General features: G+C 40.1%; 1 protein-coding gene across 2 annotated transcripts in view; it reads right to left on the minus strand.

The window, feature by feature from the left end:
* The window catches only part of LOC146001912 (breast cancer anti-estrogen resistance protein 3 homolog), a 256,008-nt gene that overhangs the window by 209,286 nt on the left and 21,819 nt on the right, over positions 1 to 24,903 (minus strand). The window contains exon 1 of one of the 2 annotated variants that reach the window (XM_083139632.1): positions 754 to 1,696. The exons of the other annotated variant lie outside the window; for it this stretch is intronic. Within the exon in view, the coding sequence (XP_082995758.1) occupies positions 754 to 802 (49 nt within the window). The 5' untranslated portion in view covers positions 803 to 1,696. Of the gene's footprint in view, positions 1 to 753; positions 1,697 to 24,903 lie in introns of those variants that run through there. 2 annotated transcript variants of the gene reach the window in all.

The raw sequence follows: 24,903 nt of genomic DNA on the forward strand, positions 1-24,903 counted from the left end.
GTTATTTAATTTATTCCTTTTGATATCTCTCACGTTATCCGGTTATCCAGTCGGTTCATTTCGATTTACTCTACTAGCTGCACTCTTCACTGTTGTTCAACAAAATATTAGATCATACCAAATCCATTCTCGTGGATAATCTTACGGGCAAAAACGTGAAGAGAGCGTTGTGCTCACCACCCATTGCTTCCACGACCAAGATCTATAGTTCGACTTGTTCTTCACAATATTACCTGCACATACATCACTCAGTATTAACCGTCGCGGAGGACATTTTTGCTAAAAGTCGAACATTTTATGATTATTCATCTTGCACTTCACCACACGAAATTTACAGTCTCTAAAGACAGACCGTGGAAGATAATGACAGAAACATTACCCACAATCAAAACAACGTGAACTGACAATGACATGTGACATAAATACTATCGATTAAATACGCTATGTGAACATGATAAATTTGACGACTGCTTTGACAAGACGCTGAAATTAGACCTTCAAAAAACATCTTCCAAAGATACACAAGAATGACACCCAAAGCTACACAAAACAAGTTTATGTATCGTTGGACACCACAGTGAAAGTTTAGTTTGAAAACTACAGAGCACTTGTCAAAACAATAAAATAAGAAAGTCTTGAGAAAAACTATAATGTATTAAACGTTGTATATTGGAAATATTCAGGAAGATTACGCTTTCAAATATTTTCTACGAATATCTTTCAAATAAAAAAAAAGAAGTGCACGGTACTTACTATGGCTCCTTGTAGGTTTGTCCTTGAATTTGCTGATGCTTTTTCCCATGTCTGCTTCTTTTGAGTTAGCAACAAACTCGCGATGAAGTAAACTTTAAAAAATGTTTTCAAACACACTTTGCAATTCCACGCGGAAAACAGCTAGGCAGCATTCTTCACTGACACAGCAATGTAAAACACATTGGCGAGTTTCAAAAACGGTTGATTCAGAAGACACAAAAAAAAACAACACTTTTTTCTTACTCAGCGAACACACCACTTTTCAGTCCACTTCCTGTCTGATTCATACGAGCAAGTGCTTTCAAAATGGATTTCTCTTGTTCTTTTTTCTTTTTTGAAAGCACACGCTACTCACTTATCGCTGACTAAGAGCATGGTCACAGACTATAATCAGAAGAAAAGTTGGGCGCAAACTTTCACAATCCACAGTGCAGATTATTTGTTTCACACTAGAAAGAAATCACAGTGTATTTCCTTCAAAATATAATGTGTTGTTTTCTATTATATCAACAGATTAAAGCCAAAGAGCTACACACGTGCAAGACTCGTATATCAAAGTCTACATTCATCCAAAGATTGCATTGATACAAACGGTACGACACATTGCAACAAATTCTAGGCAATGGAGATGATAAACATTTAAGACTCACGCAAGTAGGCTGTGAATTCGCATATAAAACAGAAATTTACCAAAATCGAAACAGGTGAAAATCACTAGAGACCCGCTATCGATGGAATCAACTGCGTTAAGCTAGAAGCTTTCAACACACGCACTGTCAGGCTTAATTAAGTTTGACCGACACGCACCGATTGGCGGAACCTTATTTTCTCGAAAGGGTGCGAGGATGTGATGGCATTTCTGTCGACGCGTCGTGCACGTATATCATACGCACACGAGCTCACGCACATTACGTTCACTCGTCGCGATGTTACGTTGCGAACTGTTCGGTTACTGTCGGCTCTGCGTGAGGACTGAGGAGATCCTGCTGGCTTCCCTGCCGCGTCATTGGTTGCCATGGCAACCTCCCCCTTCCTCTCAATCCGGCGACCTTCCACATGAACACGCGGGAAAAGGGGGGGCGGTAAATGAAGGAAGACTTTCCCCTGGCAAGTTGCGAACCCGCTTAGCAACTTCGCGAGTTTTGCGACATTGCAATTTTGAAGCCCGAGTGAGGAAATTACGGTAATTTCAGTTTCAATGGTAGAAGAGACGATAATATTAATTGCAGCGATCAATATCTTTGATGTAAGCACGCGTATTTCAGACCAATATTTGCTCGAGTGGAACCAGTTCCGCGTGGATATTCTTGTATGTTTTCATTATAGCTATTTTGCATTGCTTCATATTACTGGTTGATCAAGACGATAAGACCCACAATCTAGAAACCAGAAACTTCTAAAGAAATTTATTGAAGAAATAGGAATAAATAGGATCAGAAATTTCAGATGATGCTTCGCCAAATTGGAGATATACAAACAAAACTGAACGAGTTGAGTGTTAAACAGCATCAAGCTTCCTCGGCCCCTTATTTCCTCACTATACATACAAAGTATGGTCACAAAATCCAAGATAGTCGACATATCTCTTTTTTCCTGTCTTCTCATATTCTTCCTTTCTCTCTGCAGACCTCCGTGGTGGAGTGGTTAGCACAGAGCACTACGTTGCCAAGGTCCCGGGTCGTATCCCGGCCTGGGTATGGGTGTTCCTTGTGAGTGCCCCTTCATCAGTTTCATTGCATCATCACTCATTTTCATCTTCGCGATTAGCCAAAAAGTGGCAGAAAAGCGAAGTCAAATAAACGAAATCAATGACTCTCTCTTTCTAAGCGGGAGGGGCACGTGCCTCTCCTAAAAGGGACGACTAAGTAGCATAAAAAGTATTTATAATATTATACATGGTGATTCAAAACTCTCTTGACATTTTCCTTATATCGCTAATGAATGGTTTTAAGGATGGGATAAAAGACAATGTTGTTTTCCAGCAAGATGGTGCACCACACCATTTCGCCACAATCATTCCCGATTAACTCGCTGACGCCTTCTCCGATAGGCGGATCAGCCGTGGCTCACCAAGACTTTGGGCGACTCAGTCTCCAGACCTGACTACCCTAGATTTTTTTGTTTGGGGTTTCATTAAATATCAACACCATAGAGCAACTGTCACAGCGAATAGTTGCAGCAACAGGGGAGATCACGCCAATTATGTTAGAGCATGTGTTCCGGTCTACACAAGAGAGGTGGGTGCTATGCCTAGACTTACAGGGTCACCCCATAGAAATGTACCGAGTTTTTCTTCTATTCAGAAGTACTTTTCAGCATTAATATAAATTTTAATAATAAAATGCTTTTTGATTAAAATGTCAAGAGACTTTTGAATCACCCTGTATTACAACGAACAAAAATGTTCGAGAAATCCTTTTTCAGGCAATAAAAGAATAAAGCGAAGATTGATCCAAAGACGTTAATCTGGACTGGATTAAGAAGATTAAGTCGTCACCGGAAATCGATTCCGGGACTGTTGGTGAAAATGAAATAACGTTAACTGATGGACACGAATTGAGAGCATTTATTCTAGGTCAAATATTTCCCATATTTGTGACATTTTCACCTGACAAAATGAATTCTCAATCTTATCTCTTTCTGTAATCACTGTCAATACAAATAATATAGAATTACTTCTATTTCACACAAAATAACTATTATTGCTAACACCCTATAATCAAAGGATCCTGGGTTCGTTTCCTAGCGGGTGTATGTTATTGTACAATGATTCAGATGATTTCACTTTGAAGGTCCATTCTAGATGAGTTCATCTGACCACAAATTGAACTTAAAACGAACCCTTATTATTGTATTCATGTGAATATCTTACGCATATGAATACATATATGAGGCCTGTTTTGATATCTACAAAAATTTACACATTATATTTCTAGTGTTGCTAAAAGCATATTCTGTGCCCTTCTCAGAAAATAAATTGTAGACCCGCCTGTGTACACATGGCCGTAACTTGGGACGTAACTTTCGAGCGGCAGGTACGAACTTGAGGCTTAAATTTTTTTTTGGGGGGGGGGGGGCAGAGTCAAAGAATTTTTCATCCCATAAAAATAGTGTCCAGGATTATTTGCTAAATAACTATTACATTTGCGAAATCACAAATATTATCATTTATTACTTAGCTCCTCAGGTCTCAAGAAGTTAACAAAAGCCCTGATTGGGGGGGGGCAAGTGCCCCCCTTGCCCCGCCAAGTTACGCCTATGTGTGTACACACACACACATTTCTTCCTCTCCGAATCTTGATTTGGCCATAGGACGTCCAGGGTACGAGTGTCTCTTCATCAACACATAATCATCATTTATCCTCATCGTCGCGATTACCTTAAAGAGTCAGAAAGGCGGCGTTAACATTTAAAAATTCAAATGAAGCTGCACTATAAACGATGTATTATTGCATCGAAATGTCTATCGGCGTTCTTAGAAAATCCCAGGATGGTGATATGGGACAATTTTGCGGTGGGCTGCAGCCACCCTTGTACATTCGGCAGCTACGCCTCTGAACCGAAATTTCAAGGAGCCCAATTCGTAAAAAGAATATCGCCCAAATCGGCCTATTAAAAACCAACACAAAACGTGCAATGACCCTGAATTCTTGTACATAGCATTGATTGCCTCGTAGACGGAACGAAGCTGTTACGGAAAGGGAATGCCTTCATTTTGTACGGCAATTTGCTTTATCGGATGCTTTCGATCTTAAGAGCCTTTGTTTAAGGCGTGTTTCCTTTCAACAATTTCTCCCCTTATCTCCATTGTTGAAGGAAGGCAAGGCACGCGGAAGAATAAACAATTAAGGATTCATAATTACAGGCGGTTTCAGCAAAGAGAATGTCTTCTTGTTAGCTTTAATTAATATTCAATCTACTTTTATGATGAAAGAAAAAGAAAATGCAGATAAATTCATAGTTAAAGATGGGAATTAGGAAGAGATGAGTAACATTTTTCCATGCGGTTGTATAGTTAGTCAATGGGTACATGTGTACTTGATTGATTGAATGACTGAACTAGGCTTTTACGTCGCTTTTCTGCCACTTTTGAATAATCGCGACGAAGAGTGATGGTATGATGAAATTGATGAAAGGGCACTCAAAGAACACTTATAACGCCATGTCCTGTCTCTGGAGCAAGCGAACGAAAATAAGTAGTGACGCGACACGGCTCCACCAATGAACACGAGAGGGGGGACGGTATTGCATGGAGAGGGGAAGCGACTGCGGTTACCAGTCTTCGAGCAGCGTGTACTGCTTCGCTCTGCCCACTCGATTTGCCCCCTTCTCTACCACTATGCGTGGCCTTGCTCCAGAGATATGCGAGACAGTGTTTACGTCCAGGTCGGGACTCGAACCCGGGAACCCTGGCGTCGTAGCGTGCTGTGTTAACCACTCCGCCACTGCGCATTTGACTGCGTCTGCTAATTCGACTGCTTGGTGATGCTAAGATCACACGCCACAAAAATGCCACATTTTTTTACAGCTCGCCCATAAACTGTCTTATTACAAACCCATTAGATCTCTGTTGATCGTTAACCATAAATTAGCAAGGCGTCAACCACTAAACTGCGAACATGACCCTCGATAATTTCTTATAATCACTGCTCCGCCCTTCCCCCGGCTATTTCCTAGATCAGACATTTCTTCATCCTGCTGGGAAGAAACAGTAAGGGACTCACAAACCGGAAGGGCGTGAATCGCATTTGGCAAAAAGTTTTTCCCGCTTCAAGTTTGGTTTTCCCGAAGATAAACTGCTTGCGTTTACGTACTAATTTTCTTCGATTAGCTCACATACAGCTGAGATTCTCCAAAATGTGAGTCCACTAATATGTAGAAAATGTAAGTTGGCATCACAAGACTCCATTCCTTGAGTTCTCCTGAACTAGACTGCAAGGACAATGGTCGCCAAAAATTTCTTACAGATTTTCTCTGCAATGGGATCGGTCATTTGTGCTGCCACCTTGAATGCTTGATGGGAACTAATTCGCACACTTATTGCACACTGTTTTCATTAATTGGGGAACATTTTAGAAGTAACTTAAGGTTATACCAGGGTACTATTTCAAATTTTTCTGCTGTATTTTGAATTATCCGAGTGCCTAAGAAAAAGTCGCCACAGGCGGAGTTTCGTCGGTCCACTTGGAGTGGGGGAGGCTACCTGGGGCTACACATTGATTTGAGGCTGCGTGAGCCCCGGAGCCACTTTATGCGGGAACAAGGCAGGAAAAATTCCGACCTTAGATCACCCACCCCGGGAATCGAACCGCTATATCTGCGTTTGTGGTAATGAACAAATTATAATGCTACAAGACAATTAAAAGTACTATCTACATAGGTAACAGAATAATAAGATATTAAATGTATCTTATTTCTCCACAACGAAACTTTGCACTTTCCTAATTTCACTACAACTTAGAACCATTTGCGATTAGATCCGTGAATAAACTGTAAGACATTACACTAATTACGTAATTGCCTTAGTATCTGAAACTTCAATAGAAGTGCTGTTTTTGTTCTGAATTGCTTTAGGATCTGGGACACAGAAAATCCAGATGTCATTGTCGAGCACTTGAGGAACTCACCAAAAAGTGAACGTGTTTTGTGCAACGAGCAGACGTAGTGTTTCCAGCCCCCGCCTCCTCCACACTTAGGGGGGGGGGCGAGACTACAGTGACTGGCAACTCTTACCTGGGCACAATAGCAGAATGAATAACTCACCGAGAAGCTTCAGAAGGATCTCCACAAACTAGTTTTTCAACAGGATGATGTTCCACCATATTTCCACTTGGATGTTCTGCGATATCTCTCCCCATATCTATCTATCTAGCTAGTTATCCATTGGATCGTTCGTGCCGGAACAACGATCTGCAAATGCAGCAGCATCTGCACAAGCTGCAACAATGCACCTCCCAAGCAGTGGAGTGCTTGGGACGTGCCGACGAAATACTGAGAGGGACGCGTATGGGCAGAACTGAATTAGCATCTTCCGTGGCACCAACGGCACCCACATTGATTGATTGATTTGGTGTTTTAAGGCTAATCGGAACTGGGCCTACAATTTAAAGTGGGATCCGAACCACTATGTGCTCCACCGGGTATCGAACCCGGGACCCCTTGATTACAAGGCGTCGACACTACTACTGCACCATCGAGGAGGCCCAGCACCCACATTGAATATGTACAATTTGGATTCATAATGTATTTTCATTCAAAAAAAACATACTGGGTGATCAAGAGTCGTATATTGCTAAATTAGGACAAGCATGTATACAGACAATATATGAGTTTCAAAAACTTGTACATTCTCTGCCTCTCATCTTTCTCATTCCAGGTCAGCTTCGTATTTCTTTCTCCTTCTTCTATACCTTAAAGTTTATTTATTTTTAAGCATTCTTGTTCTTCTTTTCCGACTTGGCAATTGCGCGAGTTTCACCTGTGATCCTGTTCATTTGCTACTATCGATTACAAAATGAAATTATGACACATTTGCATTAAGTATACGGATAAATGACGATAATATAAAGTTTGTTATTACGGAAATAAGAATCATTTTTGTTTTGCCTAAAACTAAAGTGCACGTGGCTAAATATATAGATTTTATCACATCAGATTTTATTTGAAAAAAAGTTCTAATTCTTCGTTTAGGAGTTAATGATCTTCTTCCTCGCCCACCGGCTTTTCTTTTTCAATTGGCAAATGAATACATGAATCTTTGAATTAAAAATATTTCCGCATTACGAAACATAGAAAATTCACTGAATGGTCGAATTTTGTTCCTTCAACATTACATTTTCCTGAACTAATATGCTTTATTTGCCTTCCAGGGGGAGTAACCAGCCTTGCGCTACCTGTCTTGGGTTTACCTTACTTCTCCAGGCAAATTATCTGCATTACACAAACAAAAAAATAACGAAACGGTTCAATAGAATTAAAAGACATTGAATAACTACCATATTCCTTACCATGCATATTAGGGGGAAACTCAGTTCTTTTATCTTTGAATGATAGCCCAGACGTTCGGTTTAGAAATATATCAAATACTATCTATTTCGTGGATTAAATATATACAAATAATTACATAAGAAATAACACCCACAATAAAAATGACATGATCCAATTAATGGATCTAGACCAGCAGTACTAATTCAAAATGTATGAAAGCTTGACACATGCATACATGACATGTACAATATCTCTAATTCCCTCCCTTTCTTGTTTGTTCTATAAATTACAATGCAAAAAGAGACTAAGTTGATTGAAATTACAACTAATTATGCTCTATTCTTTAAATTCTGAAGGAAAAAAAACGGTTTTGATTCCTTTTGACACCCTGTCACTGTCCCTTTAATCCCAGATTAAATAAAATCCCGATACCTTGACAGTGTTGAATCTACAATTTTAAACTAATAATTTCGCGTAACAAAGTACTTGCCCTTCTCCAACGGGTAGAGATATACTTGATAATAAGCGCGTCCCTTAATCCACTCCGATACGATTACGAAATCTCTCCCTTTCAGTGGCTCGAAAGATGCTCTTAAAACAACAATAATAATGGCCACCGAAACTAAGCGTTGGCTTGTCACAAAATGAATTTTAAAAAAAATGCATGGACTTATCAATGCATTTCCATTAAATAAATGGTTGACCCGTGACCGCCAGCCGTAAGACTAGCCACAGCCACTCTACCGGCACCGAGAGAACCTTCCACTCTCTCCCAAAAAACGTAAGAATGCCAACCCCCGTTACTCAATCGGTTCCCTTATAAATAGACGATTCGAAAAAAGCCATTAAACTGAACATTTCCACCCCTTTCAGGTTTGAAAGGACAAGATTTTAAAACTAACCGTCTTCTGCAAGCTGGCCTTCACCGTCACGTAGGCCAGGCCTACAGGAGGTTACATTGGAAACTGCATAAAAAAAAGTAGGCCTATTACTGTCATTTAACAAAAATTAATATTGAACATACGCAAAAATAAATAAAAAAAAGGATCATATAGTGATTCTATCATTATAGATGTGAATTTTCATAATTGTCAAAAAGTGATAACAGATTTTGAAAACAAAAATGTTCAGATATAGAATACAGTTCATGTAAGTAACAATCTGTTCCACATAGGAAAAGGAATCTGTTCGATGAAATCATAGTGATTGATATAAGATGTAGTTTCTTTTACACGTTACTACAAATAGTAATTTGACCACTGGGAAGTGATCAAAATTATGGTATTAGGAAAAAATTCAACTGAAAGAAATCCAGTAACTTCTTTCGAATTGCAACGACAGGGATAAATGCCCCCCATCATTCCAACTTCTTTACAAATGCCGCCCTGATGGTACCTGGTGGTCATTCGATCATTATCAATTTGATAATTCTGCATGATTTTTCAAAACTTACAGAAAACATGGACCCAAGATTAAAAAAAAATCAAAAATATCTTGAAATATGGTCGCCTAAATGTAGGGCAGAATTCATTAGTATGATTCCTTCCTAAGAATACGAAATGAAATTAACCTGTGCCCACCCTGGATTTCATTTAACTATAATTGTGCAGATTATAATCTCGAAGATTAGTTTCAGTTTAGTCGACACAATACCTGTAAAACAAATCGGAATTGAAAGAAAAATGACAAAACACTTAAGATGGTCCTTTTCTTTCATCACTTTGTTCTTCTGTATTTCATGTAACCTCTATACGGGAATTTTACTGTGCAGATAGAAGAGGGACACTAACGACGAGCATCAGCCGAGAAATCTATCGCATGGTAAGCTCCTGCCATCTAGCGGCAAAGTATGGAACTTTCTCGAATTGAGCTGCTGGTTGCTGCGTTACATTCGGAGCGATATATCAAAATAAAGTTGCAAAATGGTTGTTACATTGCATGGAATTAAAGTGCATTAAAGATTACTTGTACATGATGAGTTAAGTTTTCACAATTTCGTATTGAAATAATGTTTTGGAACACACAGAAAAGTGGGTGTGTAAATTCAGAGTGTGAATGAAAAAAAAAGTTCAATCTACATATCGATTCTGTTCTGTGTGTGTGTGTGTGTGTGTGTGTGTGTGTGTGTACATACATACATGCACAGCGTGTCGGACTCGCCGTCGAAGTTCCCGAGTTCGAGTCCCTACCTGTCCCTTCGCCAGTTTCCCTCCTCGTCGTCGAGATTAGGCAAAAGTGTCAGAAAAGCGACGCTAAATACAAATACATGCACAGTGTGTATACAACAAGAGCCCAGAGTACATTTTCTGAAAATTAGCCATAGCCTATTTGATTTTTTTAATTAACTAGTAACAAAATTGACGGACCGCACTTTCATCGCCAAGACGGTTACTGCACGTTTGCAACTGCATTTATTTCAAAGTATCCGGACAATTGTCCTCTCAATATCAATTAACAAAATTTAAGGAGTGTAAAGGGAGGACTTTCCCACAAAGCACGCCTCAACCTCTCTGGACAGCATTCTGGCAGACTAACGAAGTTCTGGCGTCAGGATTCGCAGACAATATAATCCACAAGGGGGTACATTGTATTCATCCCACAAATTTTGAGGACTGGTACAGTACTCCCTAAATTCTTATCCTTTCAGAAGAAGATGGTGCCGCCGATCCTTTTCAGTACATAAACGCAAAATAGTTGTGTGTGTGTGTTGAGGTTCAAATTTGTAAAGCCCCAAATCAAAAACTTTCCTGCGCCAATGCATCCATACATTACAGAAATAGCTTAATATGAATGAATAAGAATATATAAATTGAAAATATGCCCATTAAAGCGATAATATTATATATCTTCATAATCACTTCATCAAAATGCCAAATGAATATACTCCTCCCGGCGATGTTTACTCTTTTAGAATTTTTACCCCCCCCTTTTCGTTCGTTATGCGCCAGAGGCGCAACCACGAATTTTTGTCTGGGGGGGGCAAGTACCAAGATAAACGTACCAATAATAATAACAATAATGACTATTATTATTATTATTACTAGTAGTAGTAGTATCAAAAACGTTATTATTCCCACAACTTATGCAAAAGGGGGGGGGGTAGATGTTGGTGCTAAAGCATTTGTTTGTAACAAACAATTTGAATTTTTTTAACACCGTCAATTTCACATTAGCTAATAATGGAAAACAAGCACACAAACTGTATTTTTGAATGGCAGAAAATGAATGAAATGCATTCCGTAGATTATAATTTTTGAACATGTAACATGTATAACTTTTATGTTTTACGCATATGCAACACGGAGCGACATAAAATAAGAAAATATATATGCAACATCCTAACATTAATCGTGTACGTATTGAAAGTTTATTCAATACATATATACAGCACATATTATTTAAACACATTACATTACGGAAAACGATTATAATGTACTTTTATTTGCATAAAATTTGAAATCAAAGGGGGCAATCTCCTCTGTGCCCCCCTGCAGGTGCCCATAGCCGTCAATGTTTGCCCCCTTGTCCCCCTAGACATGACTTCCATCGAAGGTTGGGGGGGGGGCAATGCCCCCTGCCCCGTGTGGTTACGCCACTGTTCTGCGTATCAGTTGCTGATGTGTGAAGAGAACTTTTCATACTCTTTCTTCTAAATTCGAACAATTTCTCACCTAGGAAGAAACCTAATATAGGAAATATTCTAGTGTTTTATGGGGAAAAGACCACTCTTGCCTCACGACTGCCATCTGTTGTCTTTTTTGCATACTATTTATCTTCTTCCATAGTTTATGATAGAAGAAAAGAGAAATTTTGTTGTAAGTAGGATTCTTTTCATTGGTTAGGAACCAATATAGTTAAAAATGTCACTTTCCTTTCATGAAACCCTTGAAAATTAATTTTAATGCACTTTAGATTGTCTACGTAGTCTATGTAAACTACATCCCAATGTAATCTTCGCGTAGATTACGTGAAGACAACGCATGTAGACGTAAACTTATAGTCTACGGCACATCACTGCCCGTAGCTAAGGTTCTGATGTATCTTCACTTCGAATGCAAATATCCAGTTTTTCCTTGGATAGGCAATTTGCATAACCAAGGTCGTTTCACGCTGCCTCTACTTCCTGCACCGTTGAAGATTAGGTTGCTGCTGCCACCTCAACCATGAAACCAGGATTATTTCTTCTGTGCACGTGATCACAAAGCAGGAGCTTCCGGAGTTGCGAATCAATTTGTTCCGACACCAGATGAGTCACAAGCCACGCTTGCACAAAGTTCCCATTGTTTCTTTAGAAGCTTTGATAAGAGCTGCCACATAAGCTGCGGTTGGTCGGATGTTTCTACAAACAAAAGACTGTCGCATTTGCTGACTTCTCTGAATAGCAGGTGGATAGTACAGGGTGTCTCGGAAGTAGTGTACCAATTAACTCTGTGATGGAGTGAAATTAAAATTATGTGGGCTTCAGCACTTGGTTATTTGATATCGACCAAACATTTTATCCTGATATCGGATAATTTACTATCCAGATATTGGATATTCTGATATCCGAATTGCACGGATTATCCGGATATCCGATATCCGAATTATCCGGGTATTCGGATTATCCGGGTATTCGGATTATCCTAAATGTTCGGATATCCGATATTCGCATTATCCGAATTATCCGGGTATTCGTTTTACGGGCTATCCACATATACTTATATTCGTATTTTACTGTACGCATTATCTACAAATCCTTGATGAAATCTGTATTATTCGGATATTCGAAATATATATCGGATAATTTGAAATCCGGATATGTGTATTTTGGGGCCATCTCTGGTAATAATCAGTAGTAAAAGGAGTTTGCTTTTGTATTTTGGTCTTTCCAGAGTTCTTTATTGTTTGAGGCTGTAGCCAAATCAGCTCGCCCCTGCGTACGCCAGTGTCTACGAGAAAAGCTGACACTGTAGAGGGTCACCTAACATACCAAGGGAGCTTTCACACCGAAGCGACAAGCTTGTCAGCTGGAAACGAACGTTGAGAAATAAATGCAACCTTTCGTACCGGAGCGACAGAACAAGCTGTACATGTCGCTTGTTGCTTGCCACCTCAATGTGAAACCCAAGTGTCGCGTGCCGCTTGCCACTTTTGTTTTCACAGCAGGCGCCAGACCCTACTTAACAAGTAAGAATCCAAAGGTGTGAAAAGGAAAATGGCGGCTGTGACCGTTCACTCCATTGTTTAATTTTTTTTCAGCAGCTTTACCACATTCCTTCCAAGTATATCGAACTCTGGGAGAAATACTTCTGCCCCCCCCCCCTTCTTTCTTGTCATCTAAACATTGCTGGGAGTTTATTTTTACTTAAAAATTGGTTAGAAAATTACTTGGCGTGTTGTGCAAGTATCTTCGGGCGAAATGTTTTCTTTAGGAAAGAGAGGGAGGGGTGGGTTGAGGGACTGAGAATTTCCCCCTCAAACATCTAGCGGTGTAATCGGAAATGAAGTCACCTGTAGGCTACCTGAAAAGATAATACAGAATTAATGATGACGTCCAATGTTGCCAACTGCGTATTGAGGGAAGAAAGGGGGGTTTTGGGGGGTGGGCTATTAACGTGAATTTCATAGCAAGGAAGACGTAAGCAGTGATATGCGAATTCAGCTAAAGAAGATTGCTTGGGTGCCAACTCTGATAGAACATATTGCACAGTTGTGAACTATGATAGGGGGTATGTGGTATGGTTCTAGTTCTCATTCGAACGCCAGTTCGGTATCTTTGACACAGCTACGTCCGGACGCGTATCTAATTTCAAGCCAGCGCCAGTTTTTCTGAAAAGCGCTGTCGTCACTTTTGCCTGCAGTGTTTAGACAGCCATTCATTCACTGCGACGTTATACTCCCAAGGTTTCCGCGTTGTATAAAAGAAATATAAATAAATAAAATAGCACAGCACAATAACACAACCTGGCAAAGATAACCGCAATCTCACGTTAAAGAAATCTCTAATTGTTTATTGATTTGGTTTAATTTACTTCGCTTTTTTTTTGCCACTTTTGGCAAATTGCGAAGATGGGGATGAGTGATGAAATTGATGAATGGACACTCACAAACACCAATGCCCAGGTCGGGATTCGAACTCGGAAAAAGAAATACTCCACAAGTACTGTCAGTTTCTAAAACTGGCGTTTTTGGTGGTAAAGGTTTGAGGGGAGGATATTCCACGTGGACATGACTTGTCAGAGGAAAACTGACCTTTCGAAACTTTCTTTGAAGTAAAGTGGCGTTCGAATGAGGACTTGGGACTTTCCGCCCGCTGCCTTGTGAAGTTGATGTGAACAAAACCACGTGATTTCTCACAAACAGTTCCTTTCCTGTGTGTTAGTTCTTATGTAATTTTGTTCAGGAGTATATTGTTCGTACAGGCCCGTAGGCAGAATTTTATTTCGGAGGGGCTCATCCCTTATCAGCACGGGCGTCGCCATAAATATTTAACAAAACTTTATTAGGCCTACTAGAAATAATAATGACAATAATTATTATTGTTATTTTACAATAACTATTATAAGTTATTAAAAATACACTAATTTCAATTCAAATTTATTGTTATTATTACATAAATGGTAAGCCTGTGCGCTACTCGATCCACCGTATCAGTGAATATCAAACAATTGTCCATTTTTTATTATATTTTGTACAGTTAGTGTACTGAAAATCATAGTTATTGTATTTTGTTACTAACTTTTACACAATCGTTAAAAAAAGGCTTTAACAGTTAGTGGTAAATTTACTCCTAACGTTTATATTCTGTGACCTCTCACAAAGAAAACTATAAGTTTTGGAAGCTATGGATGCATTTATTCTTTGGATTAAATTGTAGAATTTAAAAATATAACCTGGTTCTTCTATTATACACTATTTTTTTTCGATGTAATGCAGTTTTTACTGTGGTTATAACTTTATTTCTGTTATTAACAATAGAAATAACATTTAAATGAGATATTTCTAGGATTTCTGGGGGCTTCAGCCCCCTTAGCCCTCCCCCTTGCTACGTGCTTGTGTTCGTATATGTATTGTTCAACACGTATAAGGTTACACAACCTCAATATAGCAGCTACGCTGAGTGGTACGACTTCAATGTATGCCCTACGTACAAGATTCCTGCACAGCTGTCGTTCGAATAACCAATAGAATTTCTCACAAACCACGTGTATTTGTTTATGTATACTTCGTTCTTACAGCGGATAGAGTAGAATCCAGAGTTTACGTAGGACACTTACAATATTTGCTGGTGGGAATTTTTGCAGCAATAAAGGGGAATTTTGCCGCCATACAGGGTCAAAAATGTGGAAACCAATGTGTAAACACTGAAGCTGTCACGCAACAGGCCTGTTTTAGTATGTCTTGGAGGGAAACACTCGAGTTAATTCGATTAGGAGCGAGGCTACCAGAACGAACGGATTCGTCTCCGTGCACGAACGGGCTGTGCTGTCCGACCTCCACGCTGACACGCAAAGGCCGCTCCTTCCATACTCACAATTGTCTCTGCTCACCAATCGAGAAAACGACTCTCTCTTGGTGTCTGGAAGAGATTCGTGGCTACTTCGTGACGTCAACACTTATATTTTCAATTTTACAAGACAATTTTCACCACTGGTGGTCGCCTGAATAAAACAGCACTTGCACATTTCTTTACTTTCTTTATGCACCAACATTCCTTTTGAATAAAAAAGACTGACAACCTGCTTAAGTGGTAGGAATGTGCTCGCATTTTGATGTGAACAATAAAAGAGCACGTCTTTTCGTCTTCCGTAACAAGTCCATTTTATCTCCAAATCTTATGCATTTTATTGTTCTTCCTCCTACCATTAACCCCTCTCTTATTTTGGAAACAGCTCTTTTCTTTATTATATTTTATTATTTCCACCAAAGCTCCAGCTCACTGCTTGCATTTAACAAGCGAATCTAACAACCTTATCGATAGGATAAGGAATTGGAGGTGGTTCGACGTGACGTCAGCGACTCATTGGAAAAATGCTACGTTACTGGAGGCTTGGAGCGGTGTCACTCGCCCTCAAGCTACTAATGCAGAACAACCAGAAGCATCATCTCACTCTAATTCTTCCAAGTATATACTGAATAACAGTGGCTGCGATTGGGTTGAAAAACGGGGGGGGGCAAGGGGCCAAAACTAGGGGGGGGGCAAGAACAGTTTTCCTTTCCCTTGATATATTAGGTTTAGCATAGTGCGGGAGCAGAAGTGACAAAGAGTGGGGGGGGGGCTTCTTCTCTCTTCACTTGTGGTTCATGTACAGATTTCCAAACTACAACAATTCTTCTGTAGTATATAATACACGCGCGAGCAGTTGTACGTACATATGTGAATTACAACGTGAAAAAAATGTAGTCGTTAGGTTGAAAACCATACGAAGGACAATTTCATTCGTGAAGTCAATGCTCACTTCGGTAAGCCATCACCAAAATTTCAAATTATATTTATTTCTGTTAAAATATTCTCGTACATACTGTATGTATGGTGGAGCGCTAGGCATACATATTCATATTTTAATTATTTTACCGTTTCTTAATATACTTCATTTTCAAAACCGTGCATTTATCTGGAAATTCCTGTAATGTCTCTTAACACATTATTTAATATTAATCTGTTATAAATACACGAGGGCCTTGCCTTTTATAATCATCTTCGATGCTCTAAATTAACAATATAGTACCTGAGGTATGGGCTACGACGCCATGGGTCGAGATTCGAATCCTGGCCTGTGCATGAGTGTCCGTCCCTTCATCAATTTCACCATGTCATCACTCATCCTCGTCTTCACGATTAGCCAAAAGTGGCAGAAAAGTGACGTAAAATAAACCAAATGAATGAATCGATCCAAATGTAGGGATGGTATCAAGACAAGACGAATGACGAAAACTGTCCTGATCTCATCTCACAGCGTCTGTCTCGACCTGCGACGCCAGGGGTTCCTGATTCGAATTCCGGCCTACGATTTCTTTTTTGGGAGTGTTTCTTCGTCAATTTCATCATACGATCACTCAGCATCGTCTTCACGATTAGGCAAAAGTGACAGAAGAGCGACGTATAATAAACCACAGGACTTCTAAACAAGAATACTGGAAAGCAAAGTAAAGCTAAACTGAAAAATGTAAGGAAGAACAACGGAAAACCGCAACATAGAGAAAGAAACAAAAAGGGGAAAAAAAGGCGAAAAAAAATCCTTTGCATTCTGCAGCTTTGCCACGAAGCGCCGCTAACAATTTCGACGTCAAGAAACAACAAAACTCATCTTTATTGCTTAAAACAGCTTCTGTAATTGTTACGAACGGGCTTTTTTGCTTTGTTCACGACATTATTCGCCTTGTTAATGTTCTGAATGCAAAAATAAATTACGAGAGAAACTGAGGGAATCCATTCTCCGGCGGAACGCCATTGTCTTTTACGACCGCTTGTATTTCCACTCAATTCACCTGCATTTCGGACCAAATTTCCTTGCCAAGGTTACGTAGTCACGCTTCCGGCATGAACATATGCGAACAAGACGTAGTCAAATTTACATGTGTGTGTGTGTGTCGGCAAAATACACAGAGAGAGAGGTTCTACAATATATTAAATAACCTTGCAGAAATCCGATTACAGTGTTCTTTCTGCCACGACATGCATTGGTCATGTACGAGGTTCGTACGAAAAGTAATCGTAATGAAATTTCTACATGTAGAGCGCGCTAGTGGTGCTTAACATGTTCTTTCGTATCGTGTAAAGTATAGACGTGGTTAAAACTGATTTGAGAAATATTATTGTGAAAACTATTTGTCTTTAAACTATAAACACTACCAGAACGACTATTCGACTACAAAATAATCTAAAAATAGTAAGCAGAAGCAAATGTCACACTTGAACAACTTATTAAAAAATATTCAAGATACGTATTGATTCTTTTTCTTGTGGAAATAGATGTAAATTATGCAATCAAGCCAATCCGATTTGATGGAAGTTTTAGTTATTGCAAATCATCAGCCAGCATACGTGCATAAAATCAGGGGCGTCCTGGCTATCAGGACAAGAGGACGTCTTGCCGGCACCCGTGGCGGAGTGGTTAGCACATCGCGTTACGAAGCCAGGGGTCTCGGGTTAGAATCCCGGCCTAAGCATAGATGTTTGCGAGTGTCCATTCATCAATTTCATCATATCACCACTCATCCCCATCTTCACAAATTAGCCAAAATTGCCACAAAAGAGAAGTAAAATAAAGCAAATCAATCAATCAAGAGGACGTCTTACATTTTACTGCATGCTCCCATTTTGAATTTATTATAGCCTAGTAAAATAACCTCGCTATTTTCTTTTTACCCTATGATACTGAAATTACGCATAAAAATGTGTAAAAAAAACTACTATACGGTCTCGAAAATTTACCGCCTTAGTAGTGCTTGCTATAATTTTCGTGGTTAAAACCCTGGTAAAGGCGACCGGAGCGTGGTGCTGATCACACCACAAAAATACCCGAAATCATGAATGTGTATACAAGGCACGTCCAGAAAGTAAGTTCCGTTTGGTAATAAAATTAAATTGTGTACAGATACAGAAAAGTTATTTATTGCACAAAATTCTACAACTCTTAAACTACTTTTCCACATAACTGCCGAAATTTTGCAGGCATTTGTCATAGCGTGGCACAAGTTTTTGTATACCTTCTTCATAGAAATTTGCCGCCTGTGTCTTCAACCAGTTGGAAACAGTTTCTTTCAGCTCGTCGTCATTGTTGAAGTGTTGACCGCCAAGGAAAGACTTGAGATGTAAGAACAGATGAAAGTCGCTAGGAGCGAGGTCAGGGCTGTACGGAGGATGGTCAAATACGTCCCAGCCAAATCCCTGTAGGAGGTTTTTCGTCACATTTGCAGTGTGTGGTCGTGCGTTGTCGTGAAGAAAAACAACACCTTTTGACAGCAATCCTCGGCGCTTATTCTGTATTGCGCGGCATTATTGATCGTGAAATTTGGGGAAATTCCATAACGAGAGCACTAATTGTAAACCTTCGGTTTTCCTGGATCTTGTCATCAATCGCGTGAACCAGTTCTTCTGTAACCAAAGATGGACGCCCACTTCGTTCTTCATCGTGCACATCACTACGTCCGTCATTGAACTGTCGGACCCATCTTCTCACCATTGAATCACTCATCGCATTTGGTCCGTAAACATCGCAAATTTGCCGATAAATTTCACTTGGTTTCACTTTCCTCGCATTCAGAAAACGAATCACAGATCTGATTTCACAAGCGGCGGGATTTTCAATCAACACCGACATTGTAAAGAAGCACAACAAAGCGTACGTGACTGACAGCGATCTCCAAATGGCTCACGTTTCTTCTCCTTGATACAGAGCGTCTACCGCGCATGTGCGGAACGGCGATCGCAGCGCTGCAGCGGAGATAAATTGAAACGGAACTTACTTTCTGGACGTGCCTTGTATATGTGCCTTCATGGAACGGTGTAATGTGCAGAGGGAACTTAAAGCAAGTTTGCTGCGAAATGATTGAAAATTATGCCCGTGTATACAGCTGAACTTTTTGTGTTCTTGGCAGTGTGCTAATTAATGGGGGAGTATTCCGAGGGAGGGATTTTTCCCCGAGAAAAAATATATTTTATCCCTGCCAGGGATTATTTTATCCCCATAAAGGAAAACAGAATTGGAAGCATTTAGCATACCAGTTATTGTCTATGGAACAAACACAATTGTGAAATTATTCGTGTCCATTAACGGTCCAGTCATCAAAGATTTCCCTGCCGAGAAGTATGCAACCTTGTGGATTAAAGGACACAATTTTGGAACTGACCAACCTCACAGAGCCGAGACAACAGCAGGGAGGCTGTTTTCCACTTAAGTTATCATGGCATAGTCTTGAATTCTTCACAAGAAACGTGTAGGTAGTAGATGGACACTAAGTTTGAACTTGGGCAATAGAATTTTGGCCAAGTTTTCGGTGCTACTAGTTCGGTAGCTTTTTTTGTGTATCAGTTTTTTTGTTTTAAATATAAATACACTGTTTCTAAATTATGAGGAAATGTAATAAAATTTAATGATCTAGATTAGACCAATGTTAGAACTTCAGCGAATACTTCAGTGACTTTTAACAAACAAATTTTCATACTCAAATAGGCCTATCTCCAGAAATGAAATCTCAAATACGCCACTGAGTGTGCATCCCCCCAAAGCAAAAAGCTTTAATCGTACAGTGGCAGTGGCGGAGATTGGGTCCCAAAACCGGGGGGAGGGGGCAAGGTGTCAAAACTAAGGGGAAAAGACAGTGTATTTCCCTTTGTAGATAAGATTAAGCATAGTGCGGGGGCAAAAGTGGCGAAAACTAGGGGGGGCACTCCCCCCGCCCCCTTAATCGCCACCACTGTACTACAGTCGGGCCGCAATAAGAAGCGGTGTGCAATCAGAACGGCAGAACGTGACCAAATTCTGTCTCCTCGTTGGCTGCCATGTGGCTGGGGGTTTCCTGCGTTGCCACGTGCGCACAAACAGGCGGACAGGCTAATCAGCTGTTGGCAAGCTCGGGCAAAAATTAAACGTCACGCGAAATTAAGCACGTACGTATCAGTATGCTAATATATGTTATTTCCGTCGTAAAGTGATAAATTAACGAATCTAGAAGTTTGAATCTGAAGTTCCTTGAGGGTTAACGTTAACTTCTCGTGTGAATTTTACTTTCTGACAAGCATGAAACATTTGCTGCTCTGCACAGCAACCGAAAACCTTCACTGAATGAACCTCTGTTGTGTTTTTATTATGGTACATTGCAAGCATCAGATACCGGCATCTTTTTACTTGTGTTGTATCGTATCACAATTACCTAGAAAAGAAAATGCATCTTGTGTTATGAACAACTGTGGCAAATCGTTCTCCTTTGATTACTGTATTACTGAGAAGAATTTATCAAGAATAAATCAATTGTGTGTGAATTGATTGATTGAGTTGGTGTTTTAAAGTCCACTTTATGCACAGTACGGCTAATCTGGAATGGGCCTACAGTTGGAAGTGGGATCCGATCCACTATGTGCCTCGACAGGGTATCGAACCCAGGACTACTTGATTACAAGGCGACGACGCTTACCCTACCACTGTACCATCGGGGAACCACATGTGGGTGTGTGAAGTGAGATAATTTGGGAAGCTACATGAGAATACAGGTTCTGGCAATACAGAGTTCAATAAATTACAACGAAACGCTTGGCAATTGCTCGATTTCCTTAACATTAATGATACATTTGGTGCATGTGTTATTAATGCTTCGAGCTACCTGTATGTAAAATCAAAAAAAAAAAATGAACGAAAGAACATAAGTAGTATCAAAATCATTTCTCTTCCCTGTGTACCAATTACTTTCTTTCTTCTTTCCGACATTGCAGTACAATTTCTCCAAAAAACTCTTACAAACACACACACGAACGCCCACTCACGCACAAAAGTATTCAATACAGAAATCGGACTGAATATTTAAAAAAAAAACGCACTTCACTTAGCCAAAAGCTCTCCGCCTCTTAACGTTGTTCCTTCAAATATGAACAGAGTCGGAATGAGAACAATTGCAAGTGTCCCGTTGTTGACTGTTTAACCAGATGTTTAATCCTACACGTTTCTGTGGGCTCGCAAAAATCCTGAAATACAGGTAGGTCAATCCGGCAACACCGCGTCGCTACCAGAGCTGGTAGTTCCACGCTGTTTGCTAGCGCGTCCCGACTGTAGGAGTACTGTTATTACTCATTTGTCTGTCATGCATAGGGTGACCAGACATACTCTTTTTAAGAGTATTATACTCTTTTAAAGGTTCATATACTCTATACTCTTTTCAATTTGCAAAGATCCCCAAATATACTCTTTTCCTTGCTATTTAATTTCATTCATTATTTTACGCGTAAAAATGCGTTAAAATCCACAGAAAGAAAAGAAACAATGATGGGTAAGTGGAGGTCAGTGTACAAAGATTTAGTACAGGCTGGGTCAAATTGTGCCTCTTATAAAATTCTTGTTTACTCTGCCTGGTACAAATGTTGATTGTAAAAGACTCTTCAGTGTTATTAAAACTTATTGGCGAGAGGAAAAAAGTACACTCCTGGTGTCAACTCGAACAAGTAATGAAAGTGAAATCCAATGTGGACATGACCTGTGAAGAGTTTGAACAGGCAATAAAGGACGATTTAAACATACTCAAAAAAGCAAAATCATCCCAGAAGTATGAGTAAGTATTTGCAATTAGCTAATTACATTAGACCCATAAGTAATTTGACTCCGTAGAGTGTACGCCTATTTTATAGGGGCTATAATAGAAGCAATAACAAATAGCCACCCTTATTCTCGTTTTCTTTTTATGTTTTGTGCATGCGCACCTTCAACCTATAGACTATACTCTTTTTGGTCAACAAATATCTGGTCACCCTAGCCATGCACTGTATTGAAATTTCAGTTTTTTCTAATAATATCTATACTGTTCTTGTTTTACATTTTTTTTCTTTTGTAACAATATTATTAAAACACATGACTTAGAAATGATTATCAGGCTTCGATCGTTATTTAACCGCTACTGTCTTATTTTGTATTGTGTTCCTTTGTTCTCCAGAGAGAACAAAAAATAGAAGGGAGCGAACGACTCTCGATCGACCCCCCACCCCAGTAAACAAGAATAAGCAGATAGCCCAAATATCCTTTTTTTATGATATTTCGTTGTATAATATTGTATATAAAATCGATTCCAATTCTCCGTAATCAATTTTCCGATTGTAGCTCGGGCCCATTTTGTTCAGCCAGTACGTCCAAGCACGGAATACTGAAGAAACCTGCAATAATTATGTAGTATGTAGATAGCTCACAGACTTTGAAACTTGGCAACATCATTAAGGTCATATTACAATGTGCTAAGGCCACATCACAAAGAGCGAAACAGCTTCAACGTGACCCACAGGTGGCACCACAGATGCTGACTAACATTATTCGTGATTACCCTCCCTTCCATTCGCTCTTTCTTCACGATTCAATGCGGAAGTGTTGACCAAGTATACTTCACATTCTAGCCTTGCAAAGGTTGCGAAGTTCTCTTAAGCTCAAGCCTGAAATTTCAGCCATTCCGTTACCCCTTCTAGTTGAAACGCAACTCGGCAACCATAAATTTTCTTTATTTCAATGGCATGTGTGATAAACTGAGGTAATCCTTGTACAGGGTAAGTCAAAATGCTGGACCCGATTTCAGACATTTATTCTGTGAAATATAATAAACAAATGTTATTGGGAGACATGTGCTAAGAAAGGTAAACTGTCAAAGTTTTTTTCAAACAAATCACAAGTGTTCTATGTGAGTACCTTGCGTAACACGGCACACATCAAGCCGATAGTCTATCTTCTGCCAAACCTTCTGTAATATGTTGCGGTCAATATCAGCAATGGCTGCTGTGATGCGGGCATGCAGGTTATCCAATGTTGTTGGAAGTGGTGGTACGTAAACATGATCCTTGACAAAACCCCACATGAAGAAATCACCTGGGGGTAAGTCGGGGGAACGAGGTGGCCAATGAAGGAGAGGTCGATCCTCCGGAGATGCATGGCCTATCCAACGTTGTTCCAATACCCCATTGAGATGGTCCCGAACGCTGCCATGGTAATGCGCAGGGGCACCATCCAATTGGAGAATGAAATCTGCGCTAGCCTCTGCAAGCTGTGGAAGGAGCCATAGTTGCAGGATATCAAGGAAAACAAGTCCTGTCACAGTACGTTCATGGAAGAAAAAGGGCCCATAAATCTTTCATGGGAAATGGCACAAAAGGCATTTACTTTGGGAGAATCGCGTTCGTGTTCCACAAATTCATGGGGGTTAGCAGATCCCCAAATCCTTACATTGTGTCTATTCACTTTCCCTGAAATGTGAAAAATTGCTTCATCACTGTAAATTAACCTCTCGCGAGGAAATCAGCACAGAAGCATAATCAGTGTCTTTTAAGGCTTGAACTAGTTGCAAGCGGTAGGGTTTCATTTGTAAACGTTTCCGCAGAACCCGCCAGACAGTTTTCTGTGGAAGTTGAAGTTCTTTCGCTGCCCGGTAGGTGGACTTCTGTGGACTCCGCACGAAACATGTGCGCACTCGTTCCACTGTCTCTTCCCCAGTCGACGGATGGCCAGTCGATTTTCATTTACAGATTGCAGCCCGAATCTCTGAAATGTTAATACCACTTACGAATGGCCTTCCCCGTAGGTGGTTCTCTCTGATATTTGGTATGGAAATGTCGTTGCACACTAATCACAGACTTGTTCACATGATAATCAAGCACACAGAAAGATCTCTGTTCTCCAGTCAACGCCACTTTTCTGCTCGCTGCTGACTCCTAGCGGTAGAAAGTGGAAACACTGCGTGGAAACTACACTTTGAAAGTTAACCTTTCGAAGCGTATGTCTCACAATAACATATGTTCATTAGATTTCACAGAATAAATTTCTGTAATCGGGTCCATCATTTTGACTTGCCCTGTATAACTCCCTCATGACTTGACCTTACTTCGTTCGGTATAGAGCGACCACAAACAAAAGAACCTTCGCAGAAAAGTCTCCGCGCACCTCCCCCTTCTTCCGATCAACTCGGGCCACAAGGAAGCATGTGCTCCACTCTATCCCTCCCCTCCACGCCTGAGTACGGTGCACAGGAGTCGCGGGTCTGCGTAGGCTTGTTTGCTTGTGGTTCCACTATAGTTCATTAATTTGGCAACACTGCATGGTTAACGTTGCCACATCATGTGCGGGAACAGCTTTTCTTGACTTTCGCTCACTGTGCCGTTCCTACATTTGACATCAATGTATTCCTACCTAACCGCCTAATGTCGTGGCTGCTGCTACAGTACATTGCATATATGGCTGCATGCATAGATGCTTTTGAACATTGTTGAAAGTTCTGCAATAAATATTTTCATCTTATTAGAAAATCACAAGAATTCATATAAACAAGTATCTTCGTAACAGTAGCCTAGAAACGGGACAAACACAAAATTCGCTAAGAAAACATTCTCAAATAAGGGTAGCTGGACAATTGCGATGAACACAATTAGAAGTGAAAGGGCGGGTGGACAATTGCGATGACATTCTAAATCTTCTATCAAATTGAAGGGTGGCTTAACACACCGTA

This window comes from Lepisma saccharinum, chromosome 1 (genome assembly GCF_977018435.1).
Source record: "Lepisma saccharinum chromosome 1, izLepSacc3.1, whole genome shotgun sequence".
NCBI classification, from domain to species: Eukaryota; Metazoa; Arthropoda; class Insecta; order Zygentoma; family Lepismatidae; genus Lepisma; species Lepisma saccharinum.